The following is an 18047-nucleotide window of genomic DNA, read 5'->3' on the forward strand; positions in this document are numbered from 1 at the left end:
AACAAATCCGTAAGCACATATTCAAGACACAAAGTCACAAACTCGAGCCGTAGGAGGCAGTGACTCACGGCTGTGATGCAGGGGGTGTTGACAATATGGCGCGTCCAATCAGCTTCAGGCGAAAACGCGAAGGCCTTGTACTGCAGTCGAATAATCTCAGGCGGCAGTTGGCGGCCACTCAACTGAAATGGTAAAGGGCAGTCGTTTGCGAGTCCGATACCGGCTATGAAAACACGCGCGAACAATAATTTAACTCGGTTTGGTGCACCTATCGCTCAAGCACATTGCTGAGTATACAATACATTTCATAGGCAAGCATTTTTACATTTGTGTTTATAGGTTTTTGGATGGTATTGAGTCTTGGTGGTTTTACCTGCTTGGTAAAAATCCCAAGCACTGTGGTAATAATCAATAGGCTCCGAACACCGGCAAAGACTGAGCAAAAGTGTTTTTATGCAATAAACATGAGATTTTATTTTATAAACAGAACTGGTAGCTCCACTCACACGCATGGAGAGAAATGACATATTACCTTATAAATGTCACTGTCCATTTGCAGGCCCCAGTTTGAGAGCTCCTGCTGGGCTTCAGGATTCCTCTTCACATTGCTGATGAACTCCATGAGAGAATTGTGTCTCAAGGATGGCCCAAGGCGCATGTGCTCAGATATTGCCTGCAATGGGGGAGCACAATGAGTTAACATGTACAAAACATTCATGAAACTTGCTCAATAGTCATCATGATCGACGCCATTAACAGCATCAACATTTTTCCAGCGCTTCCTTTTGCTAAATTCCATAGTTCTTACCCAAATTACATTACTTTTTTTAGAAATGCTTTTTGCGTTTAGTTTGTCATCCTTCCCCAGCACCTCCGAATGAATGGCACTGTTCGAAAGAAGTTCAAACATACACACATGGCAACATGTTTGCAACGCATAATACAACAACATGAGAGTAATTCAACAGAAGACGTAATAACTTTGTCACCTGTGTCAGTGCAATGTTGGTAAAAGATCTTAGCAAATGGAGCACAGCAATGGTTACTCCCCCCTCTCCTGTGCACCATATTTTTTCAACATTTTTTACAATCGTTTAAAGATATAGCACATTAACCGCATATAAGTCGAGCACCCATTAGGTAAATTTGTTCTCCTCTGAAGTTATCAAAGGAAGCTGCAATGTGGCAAAAACTGTATATATCTTTATGGTGTTGACAAACGGATAGAACTGCTGCATTGAAACGTACCGTCATATAGTAAACTGAATATAAGGCAGGACAAATGCCAATGATCCTTGTTTTAGGGTCTTAGTTCAAAGAGTTAGGACGATTAGTTAATTAAGTCATTAAAACAATCCAAAAATGTACAGACATACGTCTCCTGAAGGGGGGAAAACCCCCTTTAAGAGCTATGGCCGATTGAGAAATGGTTGATGATGCCAATGACATCACTAGGCTCCATTGAAAACCTCTCGTCCAGTGCTACATGCAGCACCTGAGGTGACTTCTTTCCCCCCCACTCCCCAAATTTTTTTCCCATGATATCTGGTTAAGTTGAGTAATCAAACTGATAATATGTACTCAATTACATAATGTTAAAGTTCAGCTCTAGTGTTACTTTTTATGGTACTCGACAAGGACACACACCATTTGAGCAACTTAACTGTCTTGGATTATTGAAAGAGCTACTCCAAAACGTACCCCAAGCAACAAAAATGCGAGTACTTCATAATCGCCTCATCCAAAAACAACCTCCAAAAACAACCAAAATCAACCTCCAAAAACAACCTTTGGCCAGAGGAAAAGCTTTTACTTGTCCACCGCTTCTGCAGCCATCATAATAACCCAGCAAATGGCATGATCGTAAAGACGATCCAATATAAATGATATTAGTAGTGGTGTTGCTATTAGGGGCTGAGTGTATGTCACGCGCCACGTGACGTTACTCAGAAAGCAAAATTATCGCTAATTAAAAACACTGTACACCGAATAACAACCATCAGTTTAAAAGCGTTGCTGAATCCATGCATGTATCCTGATCAAGCCAAGCCCAAGTGTCATGCACAAGCATGGTATGAGAATCTGTGCAACATGCTACCTTCATCATGCTGAAGTCTGACCTCATCAGGTCGGTGATCCCAGTCATATAGGCGAGCTCTGGGATGAGGCAAATGGTCTGAATCACCACCTGCAAAGTCAATCGACACAAGCCCTGTTAACAGTCAGTACAATCTTAATTCCTGATGAATTAGCACTCACGCCTAGTGCTACTGGGTACTAAAAAAAACACCAGGCAAACTAAACAAAGCACCAGGCTTGTAATTCACAATACATTGCCATCATAATGAAACTGTAATTTCAACTGACCAAGTTTGCATAGCACTGCGACTTTAGCATGATTTAAGGAATAAGGACCTCTAGTTACACAAAAGCATTAAAAATAATAAAATAAAAGACTTAACCTGATCATCTGTCCGATTCCTTTGCTTTGCTCGATGCAAGAGCAGTGGCTGCCCAAGGTCATCTATTGTAATTTCGTACTGAGTCCTGGGAAAAAAAGAGACGAGACTGGTGAAATGTAATGTGTCCTGGGTGAAAACAGCTGATACAGCTAAAAGTGAAAAGCCATATTTACACCTATTGTGTGTTATCCTCCTTTAGGTTAATTATAATTATTTTATATAGTGTTCATCAAATAATTGCATCACAAAACCCTGCAGAAAAATGCTTGATGACCAGAGTCCGGCAAGCCGGATTCCGCGCTTTATTCTATTCGGGAATCCCTCCGCTTTAAGTTGCCACGTTGTGTGTTGTTTCGCATATATAAGTGCAATGTTTCGCATACGAGTTCTTTTAAAAACAAAACAAAATTTGCCCTTACTTGTAGTACTCAACAAAAGACATGGTTTTCCCTGCCGAATTGAGGAAGGTACTCTTGGGTGTCTTGTCCCAGGCGATGTCATCGATGCGGTAGGTGCGATTGTTGTACCGCGTGATGACCACATGGCCCACCAAGGCCTTGGTGCACTCCTCCTGAAAGTTGGCGCTGCTTTGGCAGCTCTCGTACAGATGGGTCCTGTTAGCGGACATGCCACGATGCACGTTGACGATTGGGAGAGACATAAGAAGAGGACATGGGGCGGAGGGGGGGTGGGATGCGAAACCATAAGACTGGATACATTTAAACTCTGTAAAATGATTGAGAAAGGAATCAGAAAATAAATTGCAGAACACCACAAAAATCATTGGAAAATGTCATGGCCAGCAATTGGCAGAATAAATTTCGCAAAAGACAGGTTGAAAATTTTCAATTCACAAATGATAGCCCCTTACTTAGAAGATGGAACCATAACACGGCAGATATTATTTTTTATTTAGTGGAGGAATTTATGTTGACTTCGATAGCACAATAATGCATATAGCCAAGAAAATTAATCATTATTCTTCAGATGAAGGTGTCACAGTTGAAAAAAAAACAAGAGATTTTAAAAGTAAATCTCTTGGACCAGATAGTTTTAACTGTGGTCATGAAAGTAGTCGGGGTTCCATTGTTGGAACAACAGCAGTAACATGCATATTTGTTAAATTTTACACGAACATGGAAATATGAACAATTATTCTTCTAAAAAATTATGGTGAAAAAAACCCACTTATACTACAGATCCATTAGCCACTTATTGCAACTATATAACTGTTCATATAGATAATTGGGAATTGAATAAAGTGAAATTTAGAAGCCAACAAATCACAGGAGAGAGAAAAGTTTATGAAAGATTTCTCTACCAGACCAAACACTATCATGTTGAACAAAAAACAATTCATTTTAATGCCACTGTGCCTAGCCTTTGTAGGTAAAAAAAATATAAATTATATGTTGGAGGGACACAATTGGAAAACATATCAGAGAATATATATATACCTAGGGTAGTTATTTATTACAGGCAGCCCGGGATCAAAATGAAAGCTCACATGAGCAGCAGCACAGGGCCGCCCAACTTCATGCTACACTTACATGACCTCCAGCACGCTGTCCATGCGCAGAACTCGATGGGACACATCGAGCATCAGCATCAATCCACCGTCTTTCTTTTGCACAGCAACGACATAACCAGGCCAAATATGAATCCTGTGGGTAACGCGAAAGCACCGTTTACATGGATGGCTACGTCATCCCGGTGAAGGAGAATAAGAATGCGGACGGAGGTGAGTTTGTAGTAAAACATTTGAACGCATGAACACGAGTAAGCATTATTAAATAAAATAGCAGAATATTAGGTTACTCTAGCAGCATTAGGAATCACATCTAAATGATAAAATAAATATTTTAGTTTCAATGTATTTTTAGACATTGCTTAAGGGGGCAGTTTAAACGTATACATCTCAGTTCATAAAGCACAAGCCCAACACACCAAGCAGCAAGCAAAAAAACTAAACTATTGAAGGTGTATTAGATCAATGTTAATGTAAGGGATTCATAATCGTTAATATCTGCCCAGGGCAGAAATACAGATTCAAGTAAAGCACGGACTACATTGTAGTTGACCTGTATCTGTTGATGACGATTGGCTGGCGAGGATTCAAGTAACTTTTTCCAATCAACTTTAATTCCAGCAATCGCATTATCCTAAGCAGAGGAAACAAGGCAGGCTATATTGTTTCAAAACAACGCAACATCAGTGAGAAATGCAAGTACAAACTGCAGTAATATTAACAATATACACCGTCAAATTACATATTCTCACTTTTTAAATATGATGTTGTAGATGGGCAGACAGAGGTCTGAATCTGGCTTGATGATTTTGGTGCACTTGATTGACAGGGTTATCTCCACACCGTCTGAAATTCGCTTGGAAGTGAGGTTTAGCTGACAAACCCAGTTAAAACACACACGAAACACAACATGAATATAACTTCAGTAAACCATTCTGGCAAAGAGAAAACACTACCACATAACAAGTTTAAACGAACATTGGATATTGCACCCAAAGCCTTAAGACCTCATGATTATTACCTTGTTGCAAGGGGACATCAAAATAATGTGTTAATATACTATGAAACAATTATTTTACCAGGTAAGTCCCACTGAGCTAAAAAGCTCTTTTCCAGAAGCGACCTGGCTACAAATGATAGCTCAACTAAGTGGCTTATCGCGTGGAATTTTTTTTTAGAGCAGCCAGATACGCTACACGCACATTTCTAAATGCGGAGGGAGAAAACGGGACAAGCAGAACATTTCAAAAGACCACGGAGATAACATGCAGTCTCCAAATATTCAGGGTCTGAATCGAACCCACGGGGTAGTTAACATCTTGCCAACGTGACGCCACTTAACAGCCAAGCGGCTGGAAACACAACAGAGCATAAGGAAGTATGGCGGCAAACTGGGAGTTGGAAAACAATTAAGAAAGTCATGAGAACCTCCAGCACTTACGTTGTCGTCGAGTTTACGAGGCAGATACAGGACACACCCATCAAACGCTTTCGTGTTGCCGATCACCGACTTGTGCTCGTTTAGCAAGCCAAAGCGAGTATTCGTGCTGTCCACATCAGGGCTGTCCGAGGCGCAAGTGAGATCGTTAGCAGTCACGTATGGTTAAGACATGTCAAATGTCTCGATTAAGCTCGTGTACGGTGTACAGAAAATGGTTTGCTTAGCTGATAAACTCTTGAGACCCGACTGACTGACTGGAGAGTGAGCCAAGAATGTGAGCTTACATGCACAAGCTCGCACACATAAGTTACCACTTCGTCGTGACATTTAAATGATGGCTGCTTCAGAGTTGTACACCCAAGTTTGCGACATCTTGTAAGAGCACGCTTGTACATTTAAATTAAAATATTGCATATTGCACTTGATAACATCCTGTTTAGACATTATCACACACGTCTATATGTATATAAAAGGGACATTTGTGGATGTGTGTCTGTTAGAAATGTTTAGCATACTTCCCAACATGCTACAAACTTGAAATTTGGCATGTGCGTAGCTCCCATACTGTACACAATGTAAAAAGTATAAAAATTAACTTTGGATTTTGGGGGGGGGGGGGGGGAATGAAGTGTGTGGCGTCAACCCGCTTACAGGACTGGCGAGAATCGATATTTGGTGAGCGTTTGTGGTATCGATTGAACGGGAATAGGCCGATTCTAAAGAAATCTACAACCTTCGATTCCTTTGCTCGAATTAAATAATCGATTCTTGGCGCGTGAGCGTAAGTTTTTTTCCACCGCGCGTTGAGTTTTATTTTAATTAATCAGGTAATGATCAAAGTTTTCTTTTCATTAATCATTAAATTGCTTTAAAAATATATAATCAATTATAAAGAATAGGGTTATTGTGTGCAAACTTTACATGTAGCACGTTAAACGGTACAATGCCAATGGGTGTTTTATGTCAACATTTATTTAGGTAAATTATTATTGCAAGTACTTTTAATTCTTACCTATAAAAGTCATTTTTGTCTGTCTGTGTGCCTCTCTGTCTGTCCGTCTACGCAACTTGCGACTCTTAACTCAGAAACCGGGGTTTACATTTCTAACTTTAAAGTAGTTAAATTGACAATTTAGTACTATTAATTATTATATTAATACCCTGCGCAAAAGCACGCATCTTCGCATGCACGAAACGTCGTGGTTCCCATAGCAACGCACGTCGTGGTTCCCATAGCAACGCACGTCGTGGTTCCCATAGCAACGCACGTCGTGGTTCCCATAGCAACGCACGTCGTGGTTCCCATAGCAACGCACGTCGTGGTTCCCATAGCAACGCACGTCGTGGTTCCCATAGCAACGCACGTCGTGGTTTCCATAGCAACGCACGTCGTGGTTCCCATAGCAACGCACGTCGGGGTTCCCATAGCAACGCACGTCGGGGTTCCCATAGCAACGCACGTGGGGGTTCCCATAGCAACGCACGTCGGGGTTCCCATAGCAACGCACACGCGCGATCGGTCGGGGTGGGGAAAAATGATCATTCGCTTTAATGCAACAAAAAATGACACACAACGCTGAGGTAATTCTTCAAAGTGTCATGTCCTCTTCTCCCCCCTCCCACCCCAATGTGTGCAGTTACTATAGTCAGTATATACTGCTGCAGAGTCGGTATACAGGAATATAGATTCAGTAGATACTGCTATAGAGTCTGCATACTACTATAGAGTCTGCAGATACTACTATAGAGTCTGCAGATACTAATATAGAGTCTGCAGATACTACTATAGAGTCTGTAGTTACTACTATAGAGTCTGTAGTTACTACTATAGAGTCTGCAGATACTACTATAGAGTCTGTAGTTACTACTATAGAGTCTGCAGATACTACTATAGAGTCTGCAGATACTACTATTGAGTCTGCAGATACTACTATAGAGTCTGCAGATACTACTATGGAGTTAGTAGTTACTACTATAGTCTGCAGATACTACTATGGAGTTTAACACGTAGGCTTTCGCGACCAATATTATTCATAATAAAGGTACTCAAATTTTAAATGATGTTGATTCACTCTTCAACACACCGGTGGGCTAAAGTAGTGAACTATTTGTCCTTTGTAAACGTGACACATTTTTTACTGTTTGGCCATGTCGGGTGGTGGAGGGTTACGACACATTTATAAATAACGCGATCTAACCCAAAAACCTTTATTATCAATACTCCTATGAGGCTTTAAATCTAGAATCCTATGAGGCTATCCACATATACAAGCACAGAAACAATTTCAACCGAGAAGATGGATTCTGGCTTAGCAATCATTGGAAAGATTTGATTAACCATTTCAGGTCTTAATTGATCGTTCACGCTTACGGTGGCTTTCAGACAGCATACATTAATTTTTCGTCTCCCCCCTCCTCTTTTCAGAACATAGATGGACTAGTCCTTCTAAATAAACTGACAAATCGCTGCGCGTGGCGCTGACGGTTTTTAATAAATAAATAAATGCGCCGTTCTAAAATAAATAAATCGATGCAAACCGGCACACCTGATGATGACCGTTTGTGTTATGGTCAAAACGTGGCGAGAATTTTTATTGTTTTATATATATTTTATTATTTTATTGTTTCCCTTCAACGTGACTTTACCGAAAGAGCTAAGAATATGAATTACTGCAGTCACGAAAGCTTTAAATCAAAATTTTACTCCTATGGCGTTAGTAGTTACGACTATAGAGTCTGCAGATACTACTACGGAGTTAGTAGTTACTGCTATAGTCAGTAGATACTACTATTCAGTCAATAGATACCATTTTTAAGTAGTTAAATTGACGATTTAGTACTATCAATTATTATATTACTATGCTGAGCGCGCGCCAAAGAACACATCTTCTCATGCACGTAGCGTCGTGATTCCCTACAGTCATTGGATACTACTGCATAGTCAGTAGTTATTACTGTAGAGCCAGCACTAGATACTACTCACTCTATTGTATGCAGATACTACTATGTATGTGGGGTGTTTAGGTATATATGCCTACGCGGGGCACAAATATTTTTTGAAGGTGGCGGGGGGGGGGATCGACAATTTTTGAAACCTTTTAGAGCAACTATTTACCCCCCCCCCAACTTTTTAGAACTTTTTTGACTTTTGTTGACAAATGGACAGACAAACCGCATGCCGGGCTTTCACAATAGCTTAGTAATTGTGTATGTATGTAATGTTTTTTAAGTTTTGAGAAGTTTTGAAATAAAATTTTCCCCCGGGCAATGCCGGGTACTTCCCGATAGTCTGGAATAATACATGTTAAGGAGTGGCAGTTCAACCTTAAACACACCTGCACAACACTTGCCACTGTTACAGCTAGAATACATCACAAGTCAACAGACAGTGTGCACCGGGGTCAATTATTTAAATATACTCTTCGGTTTTTTCGGTAAAGTCACATAGGTAGAAAAACGTCGTGATATATATTTTATTTCTTTTATTTTATTTTTATACCTACGTGACTTAACCGAAAGAACCAAAGAGTATGGATTCCTGCAGTCACGAAAGCTTCAAATCAAGAATTGAATATATGTAAGCATTCCGAGTGGGTGTGATAATCGTTTCGCAAATGCTTACCGTTTGAAGTTGTCAACTTTAAATGTGTACGTGTCATTATGTGAGCTGTTCCCCCTCAATATATTATCTCCAGGCTAATATATTTTAATAAATTCAAGTGGTGGGTCACCCTTACAAAATAAGTCAATGCTTCTTGCATCTCAACGGGTTAATTCCACCACCTGGTCAAATAAAGGAGACTCTACGACTGCCCGGCAGTGATGTAACGGGCAAGTCTACAGACTAATTTGTAAAAATACAAGTCCCACCTGAATGTCACGTGATACTGGTAGATGGCTTCGTTGGAGCACCTCAAACGGATGTAATTTGTAGCAATCTCCAGAGGAGTCCCATAGGTTCCGATTTTTTGTATAGGTTGCCTAACACAGCATTCCAGACGTAACAGCATGCCAAACACATTAATAGTTACACCCAAGACCTACAAAAATATAAAAACACTTTTATGGTGCGATTTCAGCCAAGCAAAACCACAATTGTCACGTCACTTTCACCCTTCTACATAACCAAAATGTTATCAGATGAAATGGGGGTTTTTAGTTTTCCCTCTACACCAATTCTGACATCGGCACTATAACAAGAGACAATATTGAATCAGAACGCTAGCAGCAAGCGATGCATCGCTCTGTCAATGACAAGTCCCACAGAATGTCACCAATTTACCAGTGGAAATTACTTAAAACAGGTCTTCATCTACATCTTATTTCCACCGAAAAATTTGGATAACTGAATGAAGCTTAAGTAAAAGAAAACTAGGTATAATATGAGAATAGGTTTTTCCTCTTTTATCTGGCAACATAATATACGGCTTTTTCCACAGTCACCGAAGACTGCTTTGGATGTGGCAATTAAAGTTCGAGAGCCCCCTTAAAGGGCTCATGGACTATGGACACACATATCAGTAAGATACTCTGAGAGCAAAGAGAGCATGTGTGTCCTTAAACCCATATTTGACTAGCATTAAGAGTTATGATTAAAAATCCCTCAAAACTGACAGGCTAAAAGCCATGGGCCTCTCCGAGGCATTCCATCACCTCCACACCACAGGGATGATTTTACAACAAGGAACCACAACGAGCCGCTCACTCACTCGACAGGGAGCGTGGCAACGGACAGCTCGCTGAAGGTTGACTCCAGGGAGGTCGAGCTGCCCGATTCCACCGAAGTGGACTTCGGCTGGCAAGAAGTCTCGGAGGGAGCCTGCAGTCCCAGAGAGGACGTGGGGGATGAGATGGACCTTCCCCGTCCACCTAACACTGCAATTGACAAGTGATTATATTTTGATTTAAAGCTTTCGTGACTGCAGGGATTCATATTCTTGGTTCTTTCGGTAAAGTCACGTAGAAGGGAAACAATAACATAATAAAAATATAAAATAAAATTCTCACGACGTTTCGACTGCAACACAAGCAATCATCATCAGGTGTGAAAACCACAGCAAGAAAATTTGAAAAAAGTGGCGGTTATTTTTAACGTTAGCAACACGGAGAGCAATTTGACAGTTTGTTCAGATGGACGAGTCCATCTATGTTCGGAAAAGAGGGGGGAGGCGAAAATAATGGATGCGGTCTGAAAGCCACCGTAAGCGTGAACAATCAATTAAGACCCAAAATGGTTTATCAAATCCTTCCAATGATTGCTAAGCCAGAATCCATCTTCCCGGTTGAAATTCGTTCATGAGGCTAACTATTATATTATTGGTTATTTCTCATGGCTACCATGAGAGATTCGTTCATGAGGCTATCCACATATACAAACACAGAGACAATTTCAACCGAGAAGATGGATTCTGGCTTAGCAATCATTGGAAGGATTTGATAAACCATTTTTGGTCTTAATTTATTGTTCACGCTTACGGTGGCTTTCAGACCGCATCCATTATTTTCGTCTCCCCCCCTCCTCTTTTCCGAACATAGATGGACTCGTCCATCTGAACAAACTGTCAAATCGCTCTCCGTGTTGCTAACGTTAAAAAAAACGCCACTTTTTTCAAATTTTCTTGCTGTGGTTTTCACACCTGATGATTGCTCATGTTGTAGTCGAAACGTCGTGAGAATTTTATTGTTTTATATTTTTATTTGATTGTTTCCCTTCTACGTGACTTTACCGAAAGAACCAAGAATGTAATAGTAATTATACTTTATACAGCGTTGTTCATGCAAAATGCACCTCAATGCTAGAAAAGACAACAGCAAAACATATTTATTGCCCCTCGCAAAAAAACATAGCACACCCAAAACAAGGTCAACTCAATTAAAGGCTATAGTAAACAATAAGCAACATGTTGCCAAGATATGGCAACGTTACATTAAGATGCCCTAACCAGATGACAATGGGACCTTAGTACCCCTTTTTTCTACTGGCATCTCTGAGCAGAGCCAGCACAGAACTCTCATGGACCCGGTGATTTTACACTCTAGAGAGCCCCTCTAGAGGTTGGTCAGCTCTTCATCCTGGCCAGAGGTTGGAAGTGGGAAGAGGTGGGAATACCACAATTTACCCCACCACACATGACCTGCTAATTATCTGTGAATGTACAATTAAACAAAAGCAACTAACCAGATAAGAAAGCTCTAACCTGTATGAAAGACACTTTTCTGTTGAGCCAAATGGGCCCTGTCAGGACATGGCAGGGTAGCCCTGCTGGGCCCAATATACGAGACCCCAGATGAGCTTGGAAGCAAAGCCAATCCATGATCATCCCTCTCCAAGGCAGCAGTAGCACCGGGAGCAGCAAGGAGTCCCTGCTGTATTACGCCTCGTCCGAAGCTTCAGCAAAGCGCGCACAGAGGACAAATTACACAACCATACAAGTGGGCAGAAGATGTACACGTTCCAAAAAAAAACTAAATGTGCACATGAGCAGCATAACAATGGACACGTTCACTGTGAATTCTGCGTAAACAATGTATTCATTAAACAGATTATAAACACATCAGTTATAGATTGAGTACCATATATGGCCTGCCAGGAAAGCTTTCATTATAATTCATAAACATCATTCCATTACTTTATTTATCAATGCATAATTAAGATGCCTGGGAAATTCAAAAACTAACAACAAAGTTGGACTTACCTAATAACTTCTTTCCCGATTGGCCCCGTTTCTGCACCTCTGTATAGTCCACTGCTTGACGAAGTCACCGACGGTTTTGATTCCTGTAACCCCTGGGCGACCTGTCTTCCAGCATTCCCAGCTGATAAAATTCCTCGACCTATTGTATTGGAATAATTTTGGTTTAAATGCAAGAAACATTAATTAGCTTTTCTGTCCAATCTGTATGTATGATGGTTTTTTGTGATCAGAGTTCTCAATTTATAATAAAAAATGACTTCATATTGCAGTCAGTGGTCCACTCAGCCCATCAACCCTCCATGATCAATAATTTTATTAGTAAATTAGCTATTACGTCAAAAGTGGTCACACTATGGAGAGTGACTATAATTATGGAAATGTGGAATTCCTGCCACTGGTTAAAAGTTATCAACAGAGGTGAGTACTGCCCAGTGTGATGTAACATGTGCTTCGTAGACATGACCACACACCAAAACACTCCTTCGCATATTTACACAATGGCAGGAATGACAATGCTCTACTGTACTATGCAATTGAAAAAAATAACCCCCTATTTATAAAGTTCTGCATGAACAACATGTCCCATTCAGCTGCTTTAGAGCATCTGAGCGATAGGGTGCAGGGCAGACTAGGGGTTTACCAAAATAATTTGGCTGCCATTTAAAGTCCACCACTCCTCACAACTACTTGCAATCGTCCATCAACTATGAGTTTTACTGATATAATGTTTTGGTCTGTTTCTTCCATATGTCCCTTTTATGTATATGAAAAATGCACCTCAATGCTAGAAAAGACAGCAGCAAAAAATATATTTATTTCTCCTTGATACAACACATAGCATACCCAAAGCAAGGTCAACTGAATTAAAAGCTGTATTAAACAATAAGCAACATATTCTTGGTTCTTTCGGTAAAGTCACGTTGAAGGGAAACAGTAAAATTGTATCAATATACATTATTATTTATATATTTTATTATTTTATTGTTTCCCTTCAACGTGACTTTACCGAAAGAACCAAGAATATGAATCACTGCAGTCACGAAAGCTTTAAATAAAAATTAGCAACATGTTGCCAAAATATGGCAACGTTACATTAAGATGCCCTAACCAAATGACAACAATGTCAATGGGACCTTAGTACCCCTCTTTCCTACTGGCATCTCTGAGCACAGCCAGCACAGAACTCTCATGGACCCTGTGATTTTACACTCTAGAGAGCCCCTCGAGGTTGGTCAACTCTTCATCCTGGCCAGAGGTTGGAAGTGGGAAGAGGTGGGAATACCACAATTTGCCCCACCACACATGACCTGCTAATTATCTGTGAATGTACAATTAAACAAAAGAAGCAACTGAACGGAGAAGTCAGCTTTCACCTGCATGAAGGACACTTTCCTGTTGAGCCAAACGGCCCATGTCAGGACATGGCAGGGTAGGCCTGCTGGGCCCAATATACGAGACCCCAGATGAGCTTGGAAGCAAAGCCAATCCATGATCATCCCTCTCCAAGGCAGCAGTAGCACCGGGAGCAGCAAGGAGTCCCTGCTGTATTACGCCTCGTCCGAAGCTTCAGCAAAGCGCACACAGAGGACAAATTACACAACCATACAAGTGGGCAGAAGATGTACACATTCCAAAGAAAAACTAAATGTGCGAACGATCAGCACACAATGGACAACAAGTTAACAGTTAATTCTGCATAAACAATGTATTTATTAAACAGATTATAAAAACATATCAGTTATAGATTGAGTACCATATAAGGTCTGCCAGGAAAGCTTCAATTATAATTCATAATTTCATTACTTCATTAAGCAATGCATAATCAAGATGCCTGGGAAATTCAAAAACTAACAACAAAGTTGGACATACCTAATAACTTCTTTCCCGATTGGCCCCGTTTCTGCACCTCTGTATGGTCCACTGCTTGACGAAGCCACCGACGGTTTTGATTCCTGTAACCCCTGGGCGACCTGTCTTCCAGCATTCCCAGCTGATAAAATTCCTCGACCTATTATTGTATTGGAATAATTTGGTTTAAATGCAAGAAACATTAATTAGCTTTTCTGTATGTATGATGGTTTTTCTCAATTTCTAATAAAAAAAATGACTTCATATTGCAGTCAGTGGTACACTCAGCCCATCAACCCTCCATGATCAATAATTTGATTACTAAATTTGTATTACGTCAAAAGTGGTCACACTATGGAGAGTGACTATAATTATGGAAATGTGGAATTCCTGCCACTGGTTAAAAGTTATCAACAGAGGTGAGCACTGCCCAGTGTGACTTAACATGTGCTTCGTAGACATGACCACACACAAAAACACTCCTTCACATATTTACACAATGGCAGGAATGACAATGCTCTACTGTACTATGAAATTGGAAAAAAAAACATGAGCCCCTATGTATAAAGTTTTGGATGAACATCATGTTCCATTCAGCTGCTTTAGAACATTTGAGCTTTCAGGTGCAGGGCAGACTAGGGGATGACCAAAATAATTTGGCTATTTAAAGTCCACCACTCCTCACAACTACTTGCAATCATCTATAAACTTTGAGTTTTACTGATATAATATTTTGGTCTGTTTCTCCCTCGTGTCCCTTTAATGTTCCAGATTGTGTAGCAGCAAGCCATCACCCAATCCTTCCTCTTTGTTTGCAGTTTTCTTTTCTTGGGAGGGAAAAGTGTAGAATTACTGAAACCCCTCCCCCATTTTGCCTTCAGAGGCTAACTCCTTTGCCTGAAGACGACCGCTCGTGTTGCGATCGAAACGTCGTAGTTTCTTGTTATTTTCTTTGAACCTATCTACGTGACTCTACCGAAAGGCCCAACGAATACGAACCCCTCCCATGTTACGGCTTTGCTTTCCTTATTTATATTTTGAAGAAAAAAAAAAGGAAACCATTTGCTCGGTGTAATGACAAAACTATCATCTAAAATGTTCAAGAGTATGAAATGTCATTTCACACCATTGCCTTCTTGAGTCAAAATAAATTCAGATGCAATGTAGCTGGAAACATTTTTTATACCACGGGACATACCGAAAAAGCTGAGGCCAGGGCCCAGAGCCCCTGGGGGTCTGTGCTGCAGGCTGGCCAGCAAAGTGCTACTCCGGCCCATACTTCGAACCTGATGATTATAATTAAGGGTTCACGTCACTATGCAAGCAAACACAAACAGTATTTCGCATTCCTACACGTTCACAGAGTATTTTTTTGCGTTCAGCTCAGAACGCCATTAAAAATGTGACTCAAAATATTGTAAGACTTTCTGAAAAAAAATACCACCTTATTGTTTTTCTGTCGTGAAAAAGGCGACTTTAAATTCTGCCCTGAAAAATGTTAAAATGCCTAAAACTTCTTATACCAAAGTACAACACGCACATCACATTGAAAAATGATAGTTAATCTAGTAATGCCCTGATGTTATAAGGGATACAGACGACTCCGTGAGCCTCTGAAATATACCAAAAAGGTAATAAGGGGCCGTCCATAAATGACGTCACGCGATTTTGGACAATTTTTTACCCCCCCCCGTCGCGCGGCGTCACAAAAAGTCAGACCTCCACCTCAAATATGACGTCACAAAGCTCTGCCCCCTCCCCCCCCCCAAAAATAAAACATGCTTCAAATCGCTCTAAACTATTGTCATTGTAGTGCGTATTTAATGCGGCGCTGCACTCTGATGTTGTAGGAGAAAACATTTATTAAAAAGTCTATTTAATTAAGTAGAACGTGTTGTCTATATTTATTTAAAGTTGCGCATTTTGATGTGACGTCACATTTCTCAACCCCGCCCCCCCCCCCTTCGTCACACATCGTCACAAATGTCTGACCACCCCCCTTCCCCCTAGGTGCGTGACGTCATTTATGGCCGGAACCCCATAAATTGCAATGAAAAAAATGATGACGGTTAATGACAACTTCCGATGCAGCACATCATCACCTGCATTTGGTCATCGGCTGCCCCTGCCGTTGTGGACTGCTGCTCCGGGCCGTGCTGGGCAGCACGTGGAGTCTCTGGCACTTTTGGCTCGGTTGGAGGCAGCATGGAGCGACCCCTGCCAAAACGTCTCTCTCCTTGCTCTGCCATCCTCTACGGTCAAGAGTAAACGTCAACACAATACTGATTATGACGATAGCAGGAATAACATTAAGTGCCGCAGAGGCATATGCTGCTGTCCTCTTGTGAAAAAAGCTAATAAACAGTACCGATATAGTGTATCAGAGGGGCCCTGTCAATAACATCTGGCAGTTTGCCAGCATTGATTTAAGCAAACCTGTCTCTGCTGATGAGACCGCACATCTAAAACGGTGCAATTGTTTTTTTTACTGAATCAATGCTGCTGAAATGATGCACTTCCTAAAGGCCGTGGGGCCACAGGACTGCATTAAAACAATTGTTGAGACGAATAAATTGAGTTACATTTTTCATTGCCATCATCTTACAGTACATTAATACCATTTAACCTCCCAGTGACCTAACACCACAGCTCACATCCAACTCTCGAAGCCCAACTGACGACCACGAGGGCATCACGTGACAGACGATGTGCGTGATCCTCGAGGACCCCTCCCGGCTCACCCCCGAGCCGTCGGAGCAGGGTCCCCTCCCCCACGTGGGGGGGTCCCCCCCTCCCCCACGAGGGACACAGGTACGGGGGGGGTCCCCTCCCCCACGAGGGGGGGTCCCCTCCCCCACGAGGAACACCGGGACGAGGGGGGGTCCCCTCCCCCACGAGGCACACAGGGACGGGGGGGTCCCCTCCCCCACGAGGAACACAGGGACAAGGGGGGGTCCCCTCCCCCACGAGGAACACAGGGACAAGGGGGGGGTCCCCTCCCCCACGAGGGGGGGTCCCCTCCCCCACGAGGGGGGGTCCCCTCCCCCACGAGGGGCGGTCCCCTCCCCCCCAGGGGGGGTCCCCTCCCCCACGAGGAACACAGGGACAAGGGGGGGTCCCCTCCCCCACGAGGAACACAGGGACAAGGGGGGGGTCCCCTCCCCCACGAGGAACACAGGGACAAGGGGGGGGGTCCCCTCCCCCACGAGGGGGGGTCCCCTCCCCCACGAGGGGGGGTCCCCTCCCCCACGAGGGGCGGTCCCCTCCCCCCCAGGGGGGGTCCCCTCCCCCCCAGGGGGGGTCCCCTCCCCCACGAGGAACACAGGGACGGGGGGGGGGTCCCCTTCGTTAACTCAATCAGCGACTCTCTCTCGTCCCCGGTTGGAGAGAGTCGTGACCCCACGACACGTGTGACGCTTGTGTGTGTGTATGCAGCGCACGCAAATGTGCAATTTACGAACTTTCGGAGGCGCTATAAATAAAACAATTTTCTTTATGTAGCACAGGGAGCTGGTTCCCCCAAAACCCCGCAATAAGGGATCCAGGTCGTGTTACTTTAGAGGACGTTGAACGGCTTGGGAAAAACACACACATTGCCAAACAATACCTCAACTAATGCAAACACAAATATGCAGATGTAAAAAAGTATATTAAACCGTACTTAGCGTTATATACAATGTGCAGTGTTGACTACAGCATGTATAAGCAACTGTGGCAAATAATAAAAAACGGGAGCACTGTACAGTACTACATACTGTAGTACAGTACTACATACTGTACATCGGAAACCAGCTTATAATAGGTAGGCGCACGTCTTAACGTGTATCAAATACCGAGTGTTGTATATAGCGTGGATATGTAAGATGTCACTTTGTTATCAAAGAAAAGTGATCAAAGTAGACAGACCCCGCTAAAAAAAACGAACACACTTTGTAGAACACTTTCCCGTGTTGAGGTGACGGTCATCGGAAAACAATGGGGTATCTACAGATGGATCCGCTAGAGATAAGCGTCACAAGTGATCTTCTCTATTCCCGTGTTCCCGGCTAGGACGTGCTGTTTGCTCCGGTATT

The 18047-nt window shown here is 42.3% G+C and overlaps 1 protein-coding gene across 3 annotated transcripts in view; it reads right to left on the reverse strand.

Annotated features, from left to right (window-relative positions):
- PIWIL2 (piwi like RNA-mediated gene silencing 2) overlaps positions 1–18047 on the reverse strand; it is a 35906-nt gene that overhangs the window by 17140 nt on the left and 719 nt on the right. For 2 of the 3 annotated variants that reach the window (XM_076065662.1, XM_032949758.2), the window contains exons 2-18: positions 16077–16226; positions 15173–15260; positions 13996–14134; positions 13500–13690; positions 12127–12265; positions 11629–11819; positions 10141–10306; positions 9302–9412; positions 5432–5552; positions 4743–4864; positions 4544–4624; positions 4013–4126; positions 2882–3076; positions 2463–2547; positions 2099–2188; positions 533–673; positions 69–182 (exon numbers count right to left, since the gene is read on the reverse strand). In XM_076065662.1, coding sequence (XP_075921777.1) covers positions 69–182; positions 533–673; positions 2099–2188; positions 2463–2547; positions 2882–3076; positions 4013–4126; positions 4544–4624; positions 4743–4864; positions 5432–5552; positions 9302–9412; positions 10141–10306; positions 11629–11819; positions 12127–12265; positions 13500–13690; positions 13996–14134; positions 15173–15260; positions 16077–16223 — 2235 coding nt within the window. In that variant the 5' untranslated portion in view covers positions 16224–16226. Of the gene's footprint in view, positions 1–68; positions 183–532; positions 674–2098; positions 2189–2462; positions 2548–2881; positions 3077–4012; positions 4127–4543; positions 4625–4742; positions 4865–5431; positions 5553–9301; positions 9413–10140; positions 10307–11628; positions 11820–12126; positions 12266–13499; positions 13691–13995; positions 14135–15172; positions 15261–16076; positions 16227–18047 lie in introns of those variants that run through there. The other variant, XM_076065663.1, reaches the window with a different exon arrangement.

Source organism: Petromyzon marinus, chromosome 8 (genome assembly GCF_048934315.1).
Source record: "Petromyzon marinus isolate PM22_M1 ecotype Great Lakes invasive population chromosome 8, UKy_Petmar_22M1.pri1.0, whole genome shotgun sequence".
Classification (NCBI taxonomy): Eukaryota; Metazoa; Chordata; class Hyperoartia; order Petromyzontiformes; family Petromyzontidae; genus Petromyzon; species Petromyzon marinus.